This window comes from Rhea pennata, chromosome 22 (assembly GCF_028389875.1).
Source record: "Rhea pennata isolate bPtePen1 chromosome 22, bPtePen1.pri, whole genome shotgun sequence".
Classification (NCBI taxonomy): domain Eukaryota; kingdom Metazoa; phylum Chordata; class Aves; order Rheiformes; family Rheidae; genus Rhea; species Rhea pennata.
Genome location: NC_084684.1, coordinates 2,441,050 through 2,462,452, shown reverse-complemented (window position 1 = coordinate 2,462,452; position 21,403 = coordinate 2,441,050). Strand labels below are relative to the sequence as shown.

The 21,403-nt window shown below is 45.0% G+C and overlaps 1 protein-coding gene across 1 annotated transcript in view; it reads left to right on the top strand.

Moving 5' to 3' along the window:
- The first annotated feature begins 952 nt into the window (after positions 1-952).
- FHAD1 (forkhead associated phosphopeptide binding domain 1) overlaps positions 953-21,403 on the top strand; it is a 32,206-nt gene continuing 11,755 nt past the window's right edge. Inside the window, exons 1-15 of the mRNA XM_062593383.1 lie at positions 953-1,048; positions 1,345-1,560; positions 5,116-5,386; positions 6,729-6,820; positions 7,258-7,488; positions 9,263-9,386; positions 10,245-10,375; positions 11,889-11,954; positions 12,457-12,561; positions 13,995-14,102; positions 16,738-16,821; positions 17,730-17,882; positions 18,408-18,603; positions 20,225-20,295; positions 20,617-20,754. Of these exons, the coding sequence (XP_062449367.1) occupies positions 953-1,048; positions 1,345-1,560; positions 5,116-5,386; positions 6,729-6,820; positions 7,258-7,488; positions 9,263-9,386; positions 10,245-10,375; positions 11,889-11,954; positions 12,457-12,561; positions 13,995-14,102; positions 16,738-16,821; positions 17,730-17,882; positions 18,408-18,603; positions 20,225-20,295; positions 20,617-20,754 (2,082 nt within the window). The remainder of the gene's footprint in view (positions 1,049-1,344; positions 1,561-5,115; positions 5,387-6,728; positions 6,821-7,257; positions 7,489-9,262; positions 9,387-10,244; positions 10,376-11,888; positions 11,955-12,456; positions 12,562-13,994; positions 14,103-16,737; positions 16,822-17,729; positions 17,883-18,407; positions 18,604-20,224; positions 20,296-20,616; positions 20,755-21,403) is intronic.

The following is a 21,403-nucleotide window of genomic DNA, read 5'->3' as shown; positions in this document are numbered from 1 at the left end:
GTTTTTTTTTGCCTCATTGTTTTTGTTGCTTTTGTTTAGGGCCTTGGAGCTTCTTGGAAGTTTTCTCCAGGGTGCATGTGCCTCTAAGAGGGAAACAAGTATCTTAGTTCCTTAATTCCTGGCCAGTCCTTCCTCAGGGTACGACCCTGTTCAAAATACCGGATCTTAAAATTTTCTAGGATAAGCAGGCGTACGTGAAGTCCTATCTCAGCGGTTTCGCTGGCCGCGTAGGGAGCCGGCGCTGGGCGACACGCTGCCCCGGGCCCGGCTCTGCCGCGCGGTGCAAGGCGCTGGGGGGAGCGGGCTGCTTCCCGGGCATCTCTGTGAAAAGCGCTGTAAAAACGCTGTGTATAAAAAAACCAGCACAGCGAAACGGCCCGTGCCCGCTGCAGCTAGAGCGCAAACGTGCCCCGCGCGCGCGCGTAGCGGGAGACGCGCTCAGCCCACGCTCGAGATAATTCACCTAATATTTATCCGTGCTTATGCCGGGGAAATCTGACTGCGTTTGCCTCGCTCCCCCTGCTATAAATTTAAGATTGGATGTATATCCTTGCGTCTCTGGAAGGCAGTTGATGTCTGTGGGCAGCTCGGGGCACGCGCGGAGCCCTTACGTGCGCCACAGAGGGAGCGTGGCGGGTGTTAACTTAAAAAAAATAATGAGGATAAATATAGGGTAGGTTGCTCAAAATGAGCTTCTGAGGGTAAAAGCGGCGTGCGGCCAGGGTGAGCGTGCGTGGGGGTGTGTGTGTGTGTGTGTGTGTGTGTGTGGAGCGGCCGCCATGGCCGCCCGGTTGCCGCGGCGACGCCGGGCGGCGAGGGCGGGCGGATGGGGGACGGACGCCGCGAAATGGCGGCCGCGGCGCCGGGCGACCTCCGGCACCGCCGGGGCGCGCGGGGCACGCGCCGCCGCTGAACCGCCGCCGTTTCCAGGCTCGGGCGAGCCGGCGGGACGATGAGAGCCTTCCTGAAAAGTTCGGAGGAGTGCTTTCCACTCAAGCCACGGACAACCACCGTCGGGAGAAGCAGAGAGGCAGACGTCGTTCTGGAGGTAACCGCCGCGCCCGCAAGCCGGGTTGTCCCAGGGCAGACGCGCAGGCTGGGTGTAAAACCCGCCGAAAACTGGAGGGAGAGAAGGGTTCTTGCTGTGCTGGCCGCCTGCTCTCCCGTTAGGGGCAAGGCTGCGCTTTGGATGCAGGCGGGATGGCGCGTTCGGCTGGCTGAAAAGCCCGAGCGGTTCAATCCGCACGCAGAGCTAGCGGGGCCGCGGGCTGCCGCGGAGCCGGCGGTCGCGACGAAGCCCGGCTGGCTTCCCGGCGCCGCGCCGCAGCCGGCCTCCTGCCCCAGTCCGCAGGTGTGGAGGATCGCCACGCGGTGCTCGAATTCGCCGGCCCGGGAGCCGGCTTCGTCCTTCAGGACCTCAGCGCCGCCCGCGGCACCTTCGTTAACGACTGCCACGTGCAGAGCGCGGCGGTGAGCGTGCGCGCCGGGGACGTCCTGCGCTTCGGGCCCCAGGGCCCGGCCTTCGAGCTGGTGGTGGTGGACGGCGGCGGCGGCCCGCAGGTGAGAAGGACCCCGTCTCTCGGGGCTGCTTCCCCAGGGAGCAAGCTTTCCTGCGGCCTTGGGAGAAGCAAGCGGGGAGGGGAAAAGAAAAAAATATATAAATTAAATTAAAAAAGAAAAAAAGCTTGAGCTCCCTCTGCTGAAGAAACTGAGGCATTTCAGTGGATTAAAGGAAAAAGCATGGAACAGGTTTCCAAATGCGGGGCGTGAGGAAATGCGAGATGTGGGAAACTGTACAAGCATGCATGGTTCTGCGGTGCTTCCAAGTACAAGGTAGCCAAACTGGAAGATGTCCTTTACCTGCGTTTCCATTTCACACCGAATCTCACGGAAGGGTTGAGGTTGGCAGGGACCTCTGGAGATCATCTAGTCCCACCGCGCTGCTCAAGCAGGGTCACCTAGATTGCGCCCGGGCGGCTTTTGAGTGTCTCCAAAGAAGGGGACTCCACAACCCCTCTGGGTAACCTGTTCCAGTGCTCAGTTGCCCTCACAGTAACCCCCCCAGTTACTTTTCTTAAGAAGGCTAATTAGTAAAAGCAACAGAGAAGTTTTGTTTAAGATCAAACAAAAACATAAAGCTATTATTGGTGCTTTACTTGGCAGTGGTACCATCACAGGGATACAGTGTTGTTCTACCCAGCAAGGCCAGAATACCACCGCCTGACTTTTGAGTACAGTATAGATCCAAAGCAATCGCAAACATGGAAAGAATTTAATAAAACATCATGGAAATCTCATGTCTATGGAAAAATAACTGTCATGGGATAACAGCTGAGATCACCAAGCTTTTGGGTTATTATATTGGATAGATGAAATCCTTTACTGTTTTTATCGCTATAGATCTTGAGGAACCTATAAAAAGTCCTGGAAAGCTGTCAATATAGAGTGCCTAGTAATGGGAGTCTCAGAGCTCGCTCTTTGCACAATTTATGTACAAACAAAACTTCCCTTGAATAAGGCAGTGCATCCAGATAAGGGTTTTGGATGTCTCAGGAAGTAGCCTGGCTTAGTAAGCTGACATTGTGAATCCAAATGTCTCCAGAATGGTTAGGCCAAGAGAAAAAAATACACATTTCTGCATTTTACAAGCCAGTGTAGTTAGACTGCCAATGCTATTTAGATAAAGTTTTTTCCCACTAGAATACTGAATGTTTTAATTTCAGAAAGTATATATGTACTGTAGCCACAAAAAAAGCAGTTATGTACAGTGACACAGGAAAAGCACAATTGGTTCCTTTTTATTGCTTTGGGCTTTATGATCCTCCTTTGATATAATAGCTTTGAAGCCTGACACTGCTGACTGCAGAGAGTAAATCACTCCTACATTTCAGATCATGAAGGGTTTACGATGTTTAATATAGGGAGCTATCTCTCATTATAGTAGTATTTTAAGGAAGAGTAACATCCAACTAAGTTAGCACAGTACTCCATAAAGAAAAAATAAATCGGAAGCTTTCAGAGTATAACAACCTCTAAAGCAGACTGGAAACCTCCCCCCTTCTCTTGTCAAGCCCTGAATATTACAGGCACCCACACAGGTTAATGAGCAAGCACTTGATAGAAGCAGCAGCCTGATGCATGAGCCTCAAGTTTGTCTTCTGGATCTAATAAAGACCAATGTTTTCAGAGAAAGCTTAAGGTTATGCCTCTAAATTTCAAACGTGGGTGTGCTGGTTATTGCTGATGGTCTTTTCTTAGATTTACTGTAGGGAGTCTCAGTTCCCATTTCAATAGCCTCAGAACGTGTGTGTGGAGGAGGGTCCTCGCCAGCAGGTATTTACTGCAGGCTGGAGAAGGCTAATGAATGCTCTGCACGTATGGCCTGACTTGCTCTGTAAACTCCTTGCTCCTGAGAAAATGTAAAGGAGTGATATTGCTGCAGTGTCTTAGAGCACAGGTAAATGCCCAGGAATGGCCTGCTTAATGCCATGGTGAAAAACAGCTGTGCAAGAATGGTCAGGGTAGCATTAGAAACAAAGGGCTGTGATGTCCTGGTAGCAGCAGGTCAGTCACAGCCAGTGTCTTACTGTGGTTTTCTCCCTTTCTCAGAAAATCAGTAAGCTCCAACCATGCAGAGCGTGCTTAAGAGGAATGGTACTAAAGCATGATAGTGGGTGGAGTAGCAGAAGTCCGGGGAGCAATAACTAACCTTGCCTGGAATGGGAACGACTGCCAAGAAAGATCTGCAGCTCTCGGGGGAGGCTGGGATGTATTAATGGGAACCCTAGAGTTTATGGACTGTGCAGCACGCAGGCTCAGGCTTTCTTCCTCTCAAAATCTGGGACTCGCCCTGTCTCTGCAGATGCACTGTGCAGCATGCTGGCTTGCTGACAGTAGAGTTATCCTTCTGTTGCAGGGCTGGTTGCCTCTGGAGATGGGGAAAGTGGTGGGACTTAGATCAGGCTGGGACAAGCAAGGTGTCGGAGTAGCAGGGATTACATGCTGAAGTGTCTTGAGCCATTTTGGTAAGATTGCAGGATAATGGTCAGGTTTTTTAATTTTGGAACATATAGGCTAATGCATAAGATGCTAATGTTGGCTTGTTTCTGCATTATTTGAAAGCTAGGCTCATAAGCATAGCAGCATATAGTGTCCTAATTACACGTCTGACCAGCACAGTGTAAGGTCTGATAAATGTGATCACAGCCAGGTGGGCAAAGAGCAGCTTTGTCACAGCATATTGAATGAAAGGAATGAAGATGAGCTGCCTTCTGCTGTCTAGGATACAGCTGCCCATGACCCATGAGACGGCTGTATTCTGTGTAGCTGTATTCTGAGACGTTTACAACCGGGAACTCTCTTTTCCATTTTCTTGTAGCATGGCTCTGCATGCTTTGTCACAAAATGAAAGTCTACCAAGATGACAGATTCACAAAGAGAATTATGCACGCCAATGTATTTTACATGGTTCCCAGAAGAGTCCCAAAGTGTGGTAACACTGATACGTATTAGCAGTGCTACTATGAGAGAAATGATGTCTTCATAATTACCTTGAGGTCCAAAATAGTTGTGGTAGTCTGGTGAGTGAAGAAGAGAAGCTGACTGTTTGCACGTTTGCTAAACTTGGCAGAATCCTTAACAAGACTCAGTTTAAATTGAAGGTCCTGGTAGGTTCTGGTAAGCACTTAAGAATATATTGAACTTTAAGCAAGTCAGTGGACCAAGTGACTTCCATTCTTAATGCTATTTGTTTTGTCAGCAGAGAACTGGAACAGTCCTGAAACTGCAGGACTGTTTGTATGTGATTCGGGAGAGGCATGAAAAGAAAGCTTAGAAGTTTTGCAAGTGACAGAAAAAATTAGGCTAGTCACATCTGGACAAAGAGTGAGGAGAGAAAAAAAAGCAACAGCTCTCCCATATCCTCCTATTCCATCTAAGCATTAGTGCATCATGATTTAAAGTACACTGGAAGTCGGAAAGAACATCAGGTTAATTCAGTGTTGTTATATTTCAGCTCAGACATGAGGCTGCGGTGTGTACTACGTATTGTGCATGCAACATGGGCTGGAAAACTTCTAAAACTCTTGCTAACGTGATGTCCTTTTTCCACTACAGCTGTCCTATCCACCAGTGAAGCGTCGCATGGCATGGCCTGGGCAACTCCAGCTGGTTACAGAGCCCAAACTTCATACTCCTTCAACTCCTCCCCACCTCCCCTTGCTCCAGTCTCAGCACTGCGCCAGCATGCACAGCAGCTGGGCCCCCGGAGCAGCCGGACGTGTGCCCCATCCACCGCTCAGGAAGCGCCCTATGAGTGCCTGGACTAGGAGCGTGACCTCTTCTTTCTCTCCAGATGCTTTTAGTAGGTCCTTTGCAGTGAGGCAAGGTGCTTCCTCATGTTTGCAGGAATTCTTGATATCGCATTAAAGGAGTTGCTGGTCCTATGCAGATTGACCTTTTTCACCCGTGCTTACCCAGAAGTCTGTAGCCTTGTGTCCTCTCCGACTGCTTTTGCATTGAGTTATGGTGATCTAAACAGAAACATTTTTGATTTGTGCTGGCAAGTGACAAGCAGTTGGGTTTTATTCCTTGTCAAGTAAGCTGGGTAAGTTAAGAAATGTGCTTTAACAAGCGATGAGGAATGTTGTTGCCTTAGTCTGGGTGACATTTCCTCTTCCTTTTTCCTTGTGTGTGACCTTGTGCGGTGATTACTGACTTTATCTTTGCCAATGACTCATGTGCCTACTGCAGTCTCCTGTTTGAACTGGTGTTTTTCTTCTTTTGATGTGCAATTACTGGCTCCTTTCTGTAAGGAAGCTTAAAAGTAGAGCCATATCTGATATCTTTTTTAGAAAGTAAAATATGCAATAGTGGCAGAGCAAAGGAAAGGCTTTGGGGGTGCAAATACCGCCGAAGAAACAAAACCATTTATTAACCAAGACTGGATTGGATATATGAATTAACACATCAGCAAATTGTAGCACACTGTACACTTGTAAAACTGTACAATGTACTAGTGGTATTGTACATTTGTAGAACAAGAATTTTTCTGTGATATAGCATGCTATAGCATGATACACAGCGTGGTTATTTTCCTGCTTTCTTTTTCATTTTTTTTCTGTTTCCTTTTTTTTTTGGCCAACAGTGATAAAAAATATGAAGTCACTAGTAAACCACCAAAATACACAATGTTCCAGACCCAAAGGCATTAAAATGCAGTCACAGCAGCATAGCATACAGAGCGGTACCTGTGCATGTGCATAACTTGAAATTCCCCAAAGGTAATGGGAGTGAAGCACATGCGTCAAGTTAGCACTTACTCTTATGATTTTGTGGACTAGAGCCAAAAGAATCTGCATGTGTTAATCCTACTTAATGTAACTCTTCACATGCTATACATTTTTAAATTATAGTTTCTTTATGCAGGGTAGGGCAATGTTGCCAGTTCAGAGGAGTCTTCATCTGCTGTGTCTGTCTGCCTCAGAGGCTTTTTTGTTTCCCAGAGATGTACTACTCCTCTGTGTTGTATAGATCCCTTGCACTACTGAGTGTCTTTTTAGTACAAAATGCTTGGTTATTCTTCCATTTGTGGGCTGAGCTCATAGGCTGTAAAATAGCAGTTGCCTTGTTTTTAGAGAAGTGAGAGAGAGGCATCAAAGAAGAATTAATCCTGATCAGAATTAGTTCTCATACTGAATTTTGGTACAATTTTGTTTGTTTTCCTTCAGTCTTGACAAATGTATCAGGAAATGGTCAGAGTGGTGCAACAGGAGTTCCTTCAGTGGGGATTCATAACATGGATTTCCTTCTTCAGGAAAAGGTGATGTTGAGGAATGTGTGAGAGATGTGGTAACTGAAACTATCCTGTTCTCAGGGAATTGTATTGTGAATGATGCTCTGGCTGATAGGTAAAGGAAGCAGAAATGCCATGCAAAATTTTAGTGTGTCTGACCAAGAGTCACATCAGTGTGCAGTGACTCACTTCAAATAGGACTACTCCCATGAATGAGAACTATCTGGTAAACTGAGCAATCAGATGACTTAGCAGCTGTGAAATTCAGGGTGAGAAGGTAAAAGGTTGTGTCTGAAAAGTATGAATGTCACAGTGTGTCTGCAGTATGATAATAATAATAGAAGAACATCTTTGTCTAAAATTGTCCATATGTTTTATGAAAATAAGTAGTTTTAGTTATTATTGGAGACACTGGTGTCTCTGTAGCTGGAGACTGCAAGACCTCACATGTAATCTGCATGCAGGATGAAAAGCTTCTGAGACTAGAAAAGGAAATCAGTCGCCTCTCTGGTTTTGAAACTGAAATGAAGCATAAAGATACAGTGATAACAAATCTTCAGGATGAAATTGCAACCATGGAGAAGACCATGGCTCAGGCTGCTGCTAGAAACAACGTAGAGCTGACTCAGAAATTGCTTACCTTTGACCGAGAAATGAGAGCAAAAACAGAAGAGATTAAAGCCTTAAAAGAACAGGTACTGGGTGCTTGAATAGGCATTATCCATTGCAAATATCTCTCTAATGTACACTAATTTTTAGTTTAACACCTTGGTTTGGGGAGTGTAGTTTAATACCCTGTTTTTTCAATTCTCTAACTTGTATAAGGTGATGTAAATCATACATTTGATAGCTCTTTCTATGAGTTTCCCTTACAAAAGCTAGTAATTAAATTTCCCTTTTATGTGGTAGAATCTGTAATACTGCAGTAGGAAGGGAAATATGTTTAAACCAAATCGTGGTGGCAAAAAGGCATGCATGATCATGCTGGATAAGGCTGCATGACCCCTTCTTTCCCCTTCACCACTGTTCCCCGAGGAACTGACTCAACAGTTGAGTTGGAAAGGGGAGTTATAGTCCCATGGGCAATTACGTTCTTTGGTATTCAGGTGAAAGTAGATGGCTGTGTAGAGGAGAGAGATCTTATAATTGTCTTGTCAAGGGATATGTTACAGCATGCACTCATGATTTATTGGACAACAGAAAATATGTTTGAGAGACAGACTGATGGACTGAGTCCGTCTAAATATCTCAAGTGTGGGAAAAGAGTCAATCAAAGCTGTCAGTCCAATGCAAGATGCACACGCTTCGACAGTCAGGCTTCCTCAGATCTGGTGCTCATGTTGAAATGGGGTGGCAAAGCCGAACCTGCCTGACATGGTGATGAGGAGACCAGTTTTGGCACATATGTGATACAGACTAGATCTGAAGGAGGCTGTGAAATGCTTTCTGCTCATTCTAAATGTGTGTCAGAAAGAGGAACTTTTGATAGGCAAGTTCCATGTGGCAAAAAAAGAGATCAGTTCTGGGGGGATTGCCAGCATCTCTCCTCTTACACTGCTGAGATGATATGCTCTCTGCAGCTTCCAGACAGCTTTCCCGCCTCTGACAAAAGGCTCCTCCACCAGGACATTCACTCTTTTAGGCTCTCCAATAATTGATTTGCAAAAGGTTCCCAAAACCAGTGATTTTAGCAGTGGGAAGTTTATTTTCACTTTCTCCTGGATGTCTTTGTGGCGATGATATGCAAAAGTAGATTGTACAGATTCTTCCCTGCTCCTGACACCCAGCAGGGAACATAGGAACCATGGTTGCAGTGGGAATGCGAACATGAGTTATTAGCACCTCCAGATCTGCTTTTCTGTAAAATAAATATGGATGCACTTTAAGGGCTACAAATCTACAGGCGTTTCTGACTGTTACTGTGCTAGCATTTTCAGCCAGCCTGAGCTATATATTCTCAGGATTGCAGACAGCATGATGCATTGCTTCACTGTGCCTTTTATATTAGGTTTTCTATGTAAGCAGACAAAAGGACTTTAAGAAGATCCTATCGGAAACAATTAATTCTGAGAATTAGCCAAAGACACTAGAGAGTAACCCAGTCAGACTGTGACCTTGAAGGGCTGAAACAGGCAGGTAGCTTTTGTGTTATGCGTAGAAATACCATCAGCACTGCCCACATGGAATCAGTGAGAAACACAGGTGAACTTTGCTGTCTGAGTGTTTAAGTTGAGCAAGTTTCAGAAGCAGGAGGAACATCTGATCCCTGTAGAAAGAGGAGTTTCTACTAAAATACTGTCAGCTTTTGATCCTGTAAGAACTGGGACTTTCAGTGAGGGTATGAAAAGTTAATGTAAAGGAGAAAACAGTTCACTCTTTTTGAAGCTTAGAGAATGTTTACTTTGTGCTTAGATCAGAAATTTATTGGAGTTGCATCCGGTGGGGTGTACATTCTTCTGTGTTTTGTAGATCAGCAACCTCCAGAAAGACTCAAGCGAAGTTTTTAGCCATTCCCTCTCTGAAAGAGACCTAGAAATTGTAAGCCTGAAAAAAGAAAGCGAGAAGTTAAAGAGGGATCAAGCTCTGACTGCAGGTATTTTTCCATTGGCATTTGGGGTAACTTAGTTTAGAGCAGTTTAGTTTAGGAGTGGCACTTCAAAATGACTAAGTATTTGTAAACTGTCCTGGCAAGTAACGACTTGTAAAGGCTCATAAAAATTTGACCTCATTTTCTATTTCTTGTGGATATTTGGGACTTGCAGGTAGTCTCTGATATAGTGACTGCAATGGGAGTGAGGGAAAACATGAGGACATAAGGCAGGGAGAGATGGGACAGAGAATTTTGTTCAGAAGCAAACCAATAAACCCTGATTGTAGGTTAGACTCAGAGCGGCATTGTTCGGTTGCCTGCAGTGGCACCAGGGAATCCTCGCATGCTGATCGTCAGGCTCTGAGTTCCTGCTGCTCTGCGCATGGCTGCAGAGGCTGCCCAAGCTGCAAGCCTTTTCCCATTGCCCTTATCTCAGTATTGATCAGCCCCGAGGAATATAATGTTTACGCAAAATGTTAAATGCTTTTTTTTTTTTTTCCCAAATAGGCATTCATAATGCATTCAGATGAACAAAACCCTGCTTCGTTTCTGTTGTCTAAAAGGATGCAATAATAAGAGTGGTTGGCAGGGAGGAAATATCAGAGCTTTAGACCTAATGTACTAACCTAAGAGAAACTGAGCTGCAAGAGAAATGCTCCTTCTCCAGGGAGCATATGCTCTGAAGCCCAGAGGAGCTTGTTAATAGTACTGTCACAGAATGATGTCCAGTGTGACTTGCCAAAAGCTGAATCTGCTTTCCAAGTCAGACTGCTGCAAAACACGGAAAATCACTGGTCAGTGACCAGAGGGGTTTTGTAGGGAAATGCTTTTGTATCCTTTCACCTGAATTGTTTTTCACAGGACTAGTGACCAGCCTGCAAAGAGAAATTACTGTGAAGGAGCAGAGAATTCAGCAACTCAGTCAGGAGGTTGAAAAAATTAAGAAGGAAAACAGAGAAAAGAACAATCAACTAGCAGTTGTTTCTGCCAAGGTTAATATCTCTTATGATGGGCTCTGTAATTTACTGTCTCACATATGGATGAGTGTGGCAAATAAGATCGAATGGATCATGCTGCTCTATGCAAAGGACTGTAGCAGCTGTTTTAACAGCTATTTGACAGGGACAGTTGTACCTTTGGGGTCCTGGCTGCATACAAATTGAAGTTACAAGAAGCTTGAGCTGTGTTACTGAGATAGTGATTGTGTGCAGATGGTGCAAAATGCCCACAGAGAGGTGTCTGCTTTCCTAGATGAATCCCTCTCCTTGTTCTGAGTGCAGGTACTTTGTGACCTGAATTTCTGTGAACACTGTAGCTGTTTGTATGTTCCGAGCACCTGTGCCAAGATCCTTCCAAGGAGCCATTATCAGCCATGGAAACCTGGTCTTTTTGATGATCCCGACAGCCAAACCTGTCTTTTCTCTTAAAGAAAGCTGCCTTTCTAGCAGATTGTTTCGCTGTGTATTTGCAACCCCCTGCTCAACTGACAAATCTTACAAAACTGCATAATCTGCATAATAAGTGTAAAATGGGCACTCCATTTTGGCTGGCTGACTAGGCACTGATCCAGGATATTTCAGTTATTCACAACCATTCCTGAGTAATGGAAGGCACCAAAGGAGATCTCCTGGGCTGCTGGGCTCCGGGAGGGGTCACAGAAATGTACCTGCTGGCCTTTTTCCAGCTGATCATCCACACTGAGCAGCTCCCTGGATGGCTGCAGGAAAACCTGTCCTACTTGGGGAAGTCAATGAGAGCTGAGGGGTCTTACGAGTTTATAGAAAATGCCAGCTTCTCTTAGGATCAGCCCTTTGTAACCTGCGTAAATGCTGTAGGTTAGAGCACTAGATTCGCTGTGTGTGGGAGGGGAAAAGCAGGCTGCTTTGCGGCTGGCGGCGCGTCGCTGTGCTCATCACTCACGTAGAGGCCATGAGCATGTCCCAGGGTTTCCTTGGGGGGATTCCACAGGGAGGCCAAATGGAAACTACTCCACGGTTGCAGGAAGGGCTTGGAGCGAGGAAGGAGCTAGTCTGCCTGCAGGCGTTCTGGGAGGTACCTGTTCCCTCATGGCAATCGGAATAGGACTCATTCCCTGCAACCCTGCTACTTGAAAATGCAGAGCTGAAAAGCGTGACATTAGCTTGAAAATACCTGCTAATGTAATGCTCAGAACGCCATGGATATTTCGACAAAAACAGTCATCTCCTTTTGCCCTCTTCCCATTATATTTGTGCTCAGGCCTGAGGAATTTATCTGTGTAGCATATTCACTGCAAGTGATTTTTCTTCTCTCATCCAGGCTATGATTTCACAGGGCTGTTTGAGGTGCTGATGCTTTTGTACTTTCGATGCCTTGATTGCCTGTTAAGGGCACCGCACCACCCATTAGGTGTCCATGTGTTTAGCTGTGCTACAGTACTGAAGTATGTGTTGACATTTACTGTAGAAATGGCAGTATCTGGCTGGCTTGATGATTTTTTTCCCCCTTGGTTGCTGTTCATTCTAGTGCTCTAGAATTAAAGAGGAGATGAAGCATGAACTCGGAGACAGAGAAGTAATTGCTTACCAAAATGTGAGTTTCTGGTTGTTTGGGGTGATTTAGCACAGAAGAAAACAGCAATTGCAAGAATGCATCATCAAGAGAATAATTAACGAGACATTTTAAGAAAGTTGTTTGGAATCCTAGGCTCCTATAATAGAAGGGACCTACCTTGTATAATGAACTGCAGGAATGTAAACTCCTGGAAATATTGTAACTTCACATTACAATGCAGTAGAATTCTGTTTGAAGTGAGATTTAAATTCCACTTGAAAGTCATTATAACAGCAGTAAATATAGACCAGAACAAAACATCAAGGTAAATTAAACAGGAAGCTGGCCTACTTAGTGCTGTAATGCAGCTTCCTATCTTTTTCATAAGTATCATACTAGTCATTTCCTTTCAGCTTCCAAGTGTAGTGTAGTGACAGATGGGGAAAATGCATTGCTTACTGGTTAAAATCTTCAAGAAAAGCAATAGTGGAAATATGGATCTCCTTTAATGAAACCGTCTACTTTGGTGGGACTCTTGCAGCGCATTGGAGAGCTTGAACTTCATCTGAAGAGACTACAAGGAGAAATACAGAAGTATTGCACTGAACAAGAAACCATCAGAAACAGACTTTCCAAAAAAGCAAAGGTAAATATCCATGCTGCAATAGTTGCTCTCTGCTCTGGAATGGACAGTGGAGGGTTCTTGGGAAGTGAAGCGCGTAGCTACAAACTTCTGAACGGGAGCAAAAGAATGGGTTGTTTGGTGTCATCGTAGTGAGGTGGACCATCAGGCAGCTTCTAGGCTGGGTTTGGCCTGTCTAATCCTGCATTCATTTCTGGGCAGCCATTTTTTTCCCTCACTGCTTTGGGGGGAAGCTGTGATGGTTAGGATTTTTCCCAGTCATTTTACAAGGCTGGAGTTCCTCCAAGGAAACTCTTTGTTGCTCCCCCAGTCTGGGCTATGCTGTTGCTCCTGCTTTTGGCCTCCACAGGCCAACAGAGCTGAGGCAGATGCTAGTTTGATACCTGCAGCTTCTGTTCACAACCAGTGTTTCTAATTCCTTTATTTTTTGTGTGTATTTTTTCCTAGTGTCCTAAAATAAAAGTGGCGATAAAAGAGTCTTAGAGCACTTTAGCCATGCAGGTGTATTTCCTGTGTGAACATGTGTCAAGTTATACTAGGTCCTTCATACTTTTCTACTTTTTGTTCCTGCATTTAACCTTAGCCCCTGGCAAGTCCATTTTACTGTGTGCTAAACTTGGTTACCAGACAAGATTTTCTCTTCTGTAGTAGCACTATAGGCCGTGTAACAGAAGATATTCCTCTGAACAGGAAATAATGTTTGCATTTAGCATGGTGTACCGATTTCATGTAGTTCACAGCATGCTGATGACAGCTCTGCAGCAGGCTGTGGCCACGGCTGTATTTAACCAAGTGCCTGCAGCAGCAGTTAGGCTGCCCGTACGTGCCAGCGCAAGAGGCTCAGAGCGCCTGGGATAAGGGAGCCTCAGCATTAAGGGGCTGCCCTATGATATGTGAATTGGTGCGGTCAAGCTGACTCTTCAGCAGATCTGATTATATTCAGCAGAGGGCAGCCCTGCCCTGGTGCACACACCCTTGGGTGGGGAGGATTCGGCTCTGCAGGTCCCTCAGATGTAAAGGTTTGGCGCGAACTGCAGACACCAAGGTACGGTGCAACTCAGAGGAAGCACCTGTGAGATCTGCAGAGCAGAAATCCCTTGGGAATCCAGACCCTAAGGCAGATGACAGCACTGTGCTAAGTCTGCTACATACCTAAAGGGAAAAAGGTCACTCCTGTAGCAGAGACTTAAATACGCAAACAGTGTATTTGAAGGTATAGGATGGATGACGTCCCGAGGGCCTAAATCAAGCTGGAAACTGATGCTAGATGTCCAAAGCTTCAACTGCACCCCCTGCCAAAGGACTAATGTGTGTCTCTTGGTACTTCAAAGTTATATTTTGAATTGTCTGATATGAACAGTGGATATCAGGATAGAACTGCTTGTGGCTTTATTTTCTGGTATTGCTTTGATATTCAAATGCTGTCATTGTTTCAGGCTGAAGAGGAACTGAAAAAAGCATGTGAAAGGAAATCTCAGCAATTACAGGAGATGGGGCGCAGGGAACGCCTGCTGAAATCCGATTTGGATCGGACCAAAGATCAGGTAGGGAGGAGAAAGAAATGCGATTATCCTACAGTTCGGGCTATACGAGAGTCCGATTTCTCTCAGGGGAAAAACATACCTGGGAAAGGCATTCAGAGCTTGAGTTCCTGAAAGGAAATACTGACTCCTGAGCACAAAGCTCTGTGGCACTGGTCGTAGTTTGTGGTCATGTGCCGTAGTATTGGCTTTTACAACAGGATTTGTTTAGTCATCGTACAAGATGCGGAGAGTTTAATATGATACAGAAATGCAGTATTATCTCTGTAATCATAGTCACACAGTCTGGAACCCACTGTGTCTATGTAATAGTATTCAGCGCAGAGGCAGCCCTTTGCAAAATAACCTGGTGTATTTAAAGACAAGCTCTGTTGCAGCAACACAACCTTGGAGCATTCCCATTGCTGACTGAAAACCTTTTCTTACAGAGTTGTGCTGCCTCTACCGCTTTTAAATGTGCTTGCCTCTAGTTTACTACAACAAAGTTTTGGCACTCAGCACAGGAGGAAATCGAGATTTCTTTGTCTTTATGTCCAACAGTCCTGTCAGATCACCATAACAAAGCTGTGCTTCACACAAGAAGGTTGTTCCCCTGTGTTAACCTGTAACACACAGCTTTGCTGGCAGGGTTTGGTAGTAAAAATTCAGTTGATGAAAGACAGAAAATGCTTTGAATGGTTTGATTAAATGTTTGGTAATTGAGCATAGCTTTTGTGAGTTGTGAAGCTGCAGGGCAACCTCAAGTGTTCAGTGATAGATGAAGAGTTAACAGTGTTGAACAGAAACTCCCACAATTTTTACAGATGATAACTTCCTGCCTTGCGGGTCTGCATGATATCATGTAGGTTAGTACAGAGATAGCTGTTTGTCAGAGGCCAAGGAGGAACTAGCACCTTCTGTGAAACCAAACTGTACTGAGCTAACCTCAGTGGAAGCGCTTAGCATCTCTTACTGAAAAGACACGGTAGGTGGCATCCTCAAATGTCCCCACCCTGCCCCTGACTGTTTCACGGGAGGAAATAGGAGTCAACCATTGAAAATCTCCATCTGAGTGTGGAATTCAGCAACTGTGCAGCAATCTGTTTCTCCTTTGCAGTCTCGATTACTGCCCAGGCAAGAGGAAGGCCTTGAAGAAGGAGCTTATGCCAACACATACTGTAGTTTGACACCTTTGCTCCTCATAACTGGACACTAGAAGTCCAGGGTGCCATAGTTCTTCTTGTCCAAAAGGTCTCACTGTTTGGCCAATGAGCTTTGGCCAATTTTCACTTGTTCTGCAGGCACTCCCTCTAGCCTGGGCCCTGGCTGAGCCCCACAATAAACAAATATCAGGCTCTTTGGGTTATGTAGCCTGGGTCCAGCTCTTTAGCCGTGTCTCACGCTTCCCCTGAAGTGCTGCCTGTCAAGGTGAGCTATTTCCCCACCCCAGAAGCAAGGCTATCCTTCCACACTGGTGATGTCTTTCTCTCTTTCTGCCACCTCCAGCTCCCTGCCTCAACTTCCTCCTCCCTCAGATGGGATTGGAGTCTAAGGGCAGGATTCCCCATCATCTCCTACCACAGCAACCCTCCCTCCAGCTTACAGCGAAGGGTTGGTGGCAGGTGGCTCACTGTGTGTTGAGCTAGCACCTCCCACCACGGCTTCTGTGGAGAGTGGGCACTTGCTAAAGCAGAGAGAGGTGAAAGCAAGAGCAGTGAACAGAAAGCTGCACACTAACATATGCTTCGATCTATTGTGAAGAGTAAGCAGATGCATTAGCTGTATCCCATTAGGGGTCTCAGAGGCAAGGAAATCGAACCAGTGTAGTTCTGGTGTCAGGCGGAAACATGAATCTCCCTAGAGTCACCTGAATCACTTGACCTTTTCTCCATCTCTGGTACTGTTGGACCAACACCAGTTATAGTGAGATGATATACCAGACTGCAACTGACTGTAATAAGGGCAGAATTAGATATCAGCTTTCTAGAGGCTCCTCTCTGGGATTCCTTTTGCTTGCCTGTGGCCTTTCCCCATAATCATTACATTTTTCAGTTTTTATTTTGGTAGTTCTGTTCAAGTGGGAAATGCCTGCAGGGAATTGCGTGTGGGTATTTTGTACCTAGCAGTGTGGCCTAGGTTTGTCGTCTGTACCTGCCCTATGTCAGTGTATTCTTTCCCAGCATTAGAATGACAGCAGAAGACATTTGGGAATCACATTTACCTTGCTGGCCAATTTGAGAGCCTGCCATGTAAGCCTTAGTGGTGATTACACCTTGCATGCTGGAGCCAACATAACTGATTTTATTAATGGCAATGCCTTGCTGTCAGTGGGATGTAAGCCATTGTATTAAAAGGAGGGGGGTTTTGTGAACTGTTGTGACAGAAAACTGAGTGTGAACTCAAGCGATGTCCTGAGGCAATGGTGAGAGTATGCATTCTGCCTCAATGTCAGAGATGATGGGCATGAAAGTCTCCCAATTTAATTCGTTACTTCTGTCCTCCTCTCAGATCCTGCCAACCAGCATAAGGTAATGAAACAGCGTAACACCAACACTGAAGTGCCCTTGTAATTGATTTTTGTAGGGTTGTGTGGACTTAACAAGCAAAGTTTTTATTGATTCTCAGTGATTTTATTTCCCTGTGTTAACCTCTGCTGTAGGTGGAGTCTTTCAAACAGCAAGTGGTGCAAGTCTGTTTTCCACAAGCAACAGGAGCTGCGGAGAAGTCCGTAACAGATCAGCAGGTGAGCGCAGATGCTGTAACCCAGAGCAGCTCAGTGCTGCCAAAGCCCAGCTTGGCTGGAGTCAGCTGCTGCAGAGCTGCCACAGGGCCTGCGCTGTGTGGTAATACCTCCTTCATCTAGACTCTTTCATATCCTGAGACATCCCACAGGTATCCCAGGAACCTGACAGCTCACCATAATGTGAAGGAAATTTAATTTTTTTTCTCCTCTGAAATTTGGATGGAGTCACTGGGCTTTAACAGGGAAACACCTGCAAGTCTGACATAGCTAACGTTTTCCAGTAGTTTTAATCGTTGCCCTAGATTTCTCTCACTCAGTGGTTTGCCCAAGACCTTGAGGAAGGGCCTGTTTTTTTCAGGCTTGTTCTCCATAGGTGATTACAGACCCAGCCCGTTTTGCAGCCTTACAGAGTACAGCTAGACAACTGTACAAGGTGAACTGGACCATGATCCTGCCAAGGGTTGTGCTTAGACAGTGCTAAAGCGAAGTGCGGACATGTGCTTCAGTGTATGTGTGTGACTAAAACCACTCAAGAGAATAGCTGAGAGGGCAGTAATGGAAAAATTTTCTTTAGGTCTTTGGCAATTACAGTATAGGTACATGAAAAGGGGCCTGAGGAGAAAATGTAGAAATGTAATGAGAAGCATATAATGAAGAACTACCTCAAGGTGGTAGGGTGCATGGGATAAGTTTAATGCCTAACCCAGAAAAACAATATCCTAAGTCATTAGAAAAGCATAGAACTACTATATATGCTACACACCAGTTTTAGCTGAGTGTGTGTTTCTCAAAAAAACAAATCTAGAAGTAACCAGCCTTTTCTTGTGTAGCAAATGGATTTTCCCTTGCCTGAAAATGTGGGTTAATATAGTGCTTTATTGTCCACTTCCTCTCCATACTTTTGCCAGTTAATTGAGAAGATCAGGCAGATCTCTGAAGAAAACCAACAAAGTCTTGAAAAAGAGAAGCTTTTCCAGGAGGAAATAAGTTCTAGGCTCTCTAAGGAAAAGGAATTGTCTGAAAATGTCGAGATGTTCAAGAAGTCATTATGTGAGCTCCAGGTCAGTTGTTTATATACTGTTTATAACCTGACAGTGAGGAGATAACATTGGTACAGTGCATGTTACTGTCCTACAGATAGATCAGAGAAAAGATATGCTTGTGTACCAGCACTAGCAAATGTTCTGCTCTCCAGATAAATGACAATAAGTTTAGTCCCCCAAAAGTGAAGGTTTGAAAAAAAGTGTCTGCCGCTTGGTAGCCAGTCTGGTACTGACTCATCCCCAGCAGGGCCTGCCAGGGGCCTTTCCTCCAGCAGTTATCAACCTTCTCAATGCAAGTGTCTTCCCAAAGCTTTCACATGGTTGTACCCAGGGCTAGACTTCAGCTGTGAATGAACATTGTAGTATATAAACCACTTTCTGATGGACGACTGTAGCTGCATTATATTCTAAGAAAGCATTGCTCTGAGGTGTGCCATGAATAGATAAATCTAGGTGCTTTTATGGGTGTTTAGAGTTATTTGTCAAGTCAGAAAAGCCCCCTAATTGTGGAAGCTGGTTTGTTCATCGGCTGGATTTTTTCAGGCTTTCCTGAGGACCTCTTGTTGCAGCGCTAGTCTGAGACGGGAGCTCTGTAACTTTGAGGCACTGTGCGTGGACCCTTTTGTCTTGGAAATCCACACAGCTGTGGTTGAAACCGTGCGCCTGCTCCTGGCCTGGATGGAAGGAGTGGAGCAGCTCCTAGAGAGTGCGGGGCTGGACCTGCCTTCCTCTGACAAAGGTTCTCGTCTCACCGGGTGTTTGCTCATCTTTAGCTGACCTGCTACAAATGGGTTTTCCTGAGTAGCAAGTGGAAGAGGTGAAAGTGCAGTGGGAGCTATCACATGGGCATTTCAGGCCCCCACATTTGCTACCATCTAAGGCAGTTTTGGCAACTGAGAAGAGCGAGTGAGAGGAGGACGTGGTGTAACAGCAGGAAACAAGACTCTCACACATTTCAGCCCCATCCTTCCTCAGATAAAGCGCAGCAGATAAGGCAATGGAATTGCCTAAACAGACCAGCGAGCACTCGTTCTCATATTCGTGTCTGGGCATGGTTAGTGAGGTTACACACTCCAAGGAGATGTAAATGGGTTCCTGGTTTTCAGGCTGGATCCATCTCTGCATCTTAGGTTTAGGAAGTTGCGAGAATGGTCAGGTAGCTAATATCTTTGCTGTTTTTTTCAGCCTGTAACAGTAATAGAGCATGACCTGGGGGCAGGTCTTTCCTTTCATGTCATTCTGCTCTGGCAGTGGCCATTCTTCCTCACTGCCTCTCTGACACCAGTCACCCTGTGTAGCCAGTACTATCCAGCGTATGTTTTGGTATTTGTCTTTCAAATACCTTGTGTATATTATGGACTTTATCCATTCACGTCCTGGTTATTCATTCAAAGTGGCTTTTTCCTTGGCAGTTCTTGGCAGTGATTTTAGCTTTGCTGATTGTTGCAGTCTGAGATCTTAACTTATTATCTCAAGGTAATGAAGTGCTTTGTCTTCCTTTCCTTTGCAACCTCTGTTGTGGAGCAGAGCAATTGCTCTGTAGAATTTGCAGAAAATGAGTTAATGTGAAGAGTGTGTGGAAAATGAAGTAGCTTTGAAAGTGTAAGTCTGTGTCAAAGCATCATATAATGCACTACTTGTATTATGGAGAATAACTGCAGATGAATAATTGCACTGACAATAAGGTGGGAGGAGGAATCATATCTCACATGTCAAAAGTGTACCGCAGTTTTAAAGTGTATGGAGTTACACAGTAGAGGGGAGGAGCAGCGTGGCTAGACGGCTTGCAGTCTGTGGGGAAGTGGCAGGAGGAGACCATTCAAATACTACTGTGGTTAGCAGCATGGTCATGATAGCACCAGAAACATCTCAAGAATAACTTTTATGTACTGGAGTAATGATCCTTCCTCTGCTCTTGAAGAATTGTCAGGGTTAGAGGAAAAAGGGAGACAGCAATACGGGTAACAGTGTTTGACAGTACCATTATACTAAAATAAAATCTCCTGGTGAGAGCAGTAGTCTGGGTTGTTTGTAAAGTCAGCCTCACCTCAAGAGAAGTCTTAGCAATATTGACAATTCTGTCAACAGTTAATTTGAATATTCTGAGTAATCTCCCACAGATGAAAACGTACTATGTAGCTTGGGTGCTGGTAATTTTATGGAGGCCCTCAGCTGGCCCTTAGGACCCTTTCCAAGCTGTGGCTGAAACAATTCTTTAAAGAAAGACAACAAGCAATGTGCTTAGGCCTTTTCCTGTCCTGCAACTTCAAAAGGTAACCGGCCAGAAATGAGGATACCTCAGGCAGGTAGAAATGGCTTGTATAAGAACCTTCTATAGTAATACTGCATTTCTTTTGCAGGATTATCAGCTTGTATCAGGAGATTGTTGGAAAATAATCATGAAGCCACACAAAGAATTGAAATATTAGAGGTAAATATATACATATATATATGTATGGGATCTTTGTACTGCCAAAAATGGTGGCAGCCTTAAGACAGCCAGTGAAGAAACCAAATCATAAATGTGTAGAGCAGCAGAGAGCTCCAGATCTCCAGTAAGTGCAGCAGAATGGAACACACAGTGCCCACTGTCAACATGATACGGGAGTTTCTACTGTCCATGTTGCTGCTTCTACAAGATTGAATTGTACATTTCTCATCTGAATTGTTTGTTAATGCACAGAAGATCTTTTTCTTGTTCTGCTGCTAATGTGCTTCCTTTAATACTGTGTTACCTAATATTTCCTTCTAGACCCAATTAGACAAAATCCAGGAGTCCCAGGATGCTTTGCTACAAGAGCATTTGAACAAGCTAAAAGTAAAACATGAACAAGACCTACGGATAAAAATCAATAAAATTATATGGGAAAAGGAGGAGGAAAGCAAAGAGGTATGGCAGGGTGGTTGCTTTTTAGAAATATGTCTTTTATGCAGGAAAAATGTGGATTGTCATGCTTATCGAAAAGAAGAAGTCTTCAGCCCCTGAATCCAAAAATGTCTAGGTAGATTTCCAAGAGCACATGAATAATGGCTGAATTCATTACTGCTTGTAAGTCTATGTGCGAAAGCTGGAAGCAGGTTGCGTCATCCAGGTACGACAGCTTCATGAGACATAGTGTTGTCTGTAGTAAATTGAGGCTAAATGCAGGTTTGCTTCCTTACAAGCTTTTTCCTCCCTCCAGCCAGCCGTGTGCTGGTACTTCCTTTGCAAGATTCCTTGCTAGAGTAATAAAAGCAGAACATTGTTTTTGGGGGGAAAACAGCCTCCCACATACTGACCTATGTTTATGTCTGTGTTGGGTGGAAAGTATATCCCCTTTGGAGCAGATAAGGTTGCTGCATGGCTGATTTTCATTGGGTCACCCTCAGTCCTGGGAAAATAGAGCTGCTACAGGGCATATTTGTGTTAAAGATCTGAGGTAGCAGTTTGCTGTGTCTGTATCGTAGCAACATACTGCGATGGGACAGCATATTGCAGTTGTCTTGTAAGACAGGCTCTAGAGTGCTCATCTGTCAGTCCCTTCTGGCACAGTGTTTTC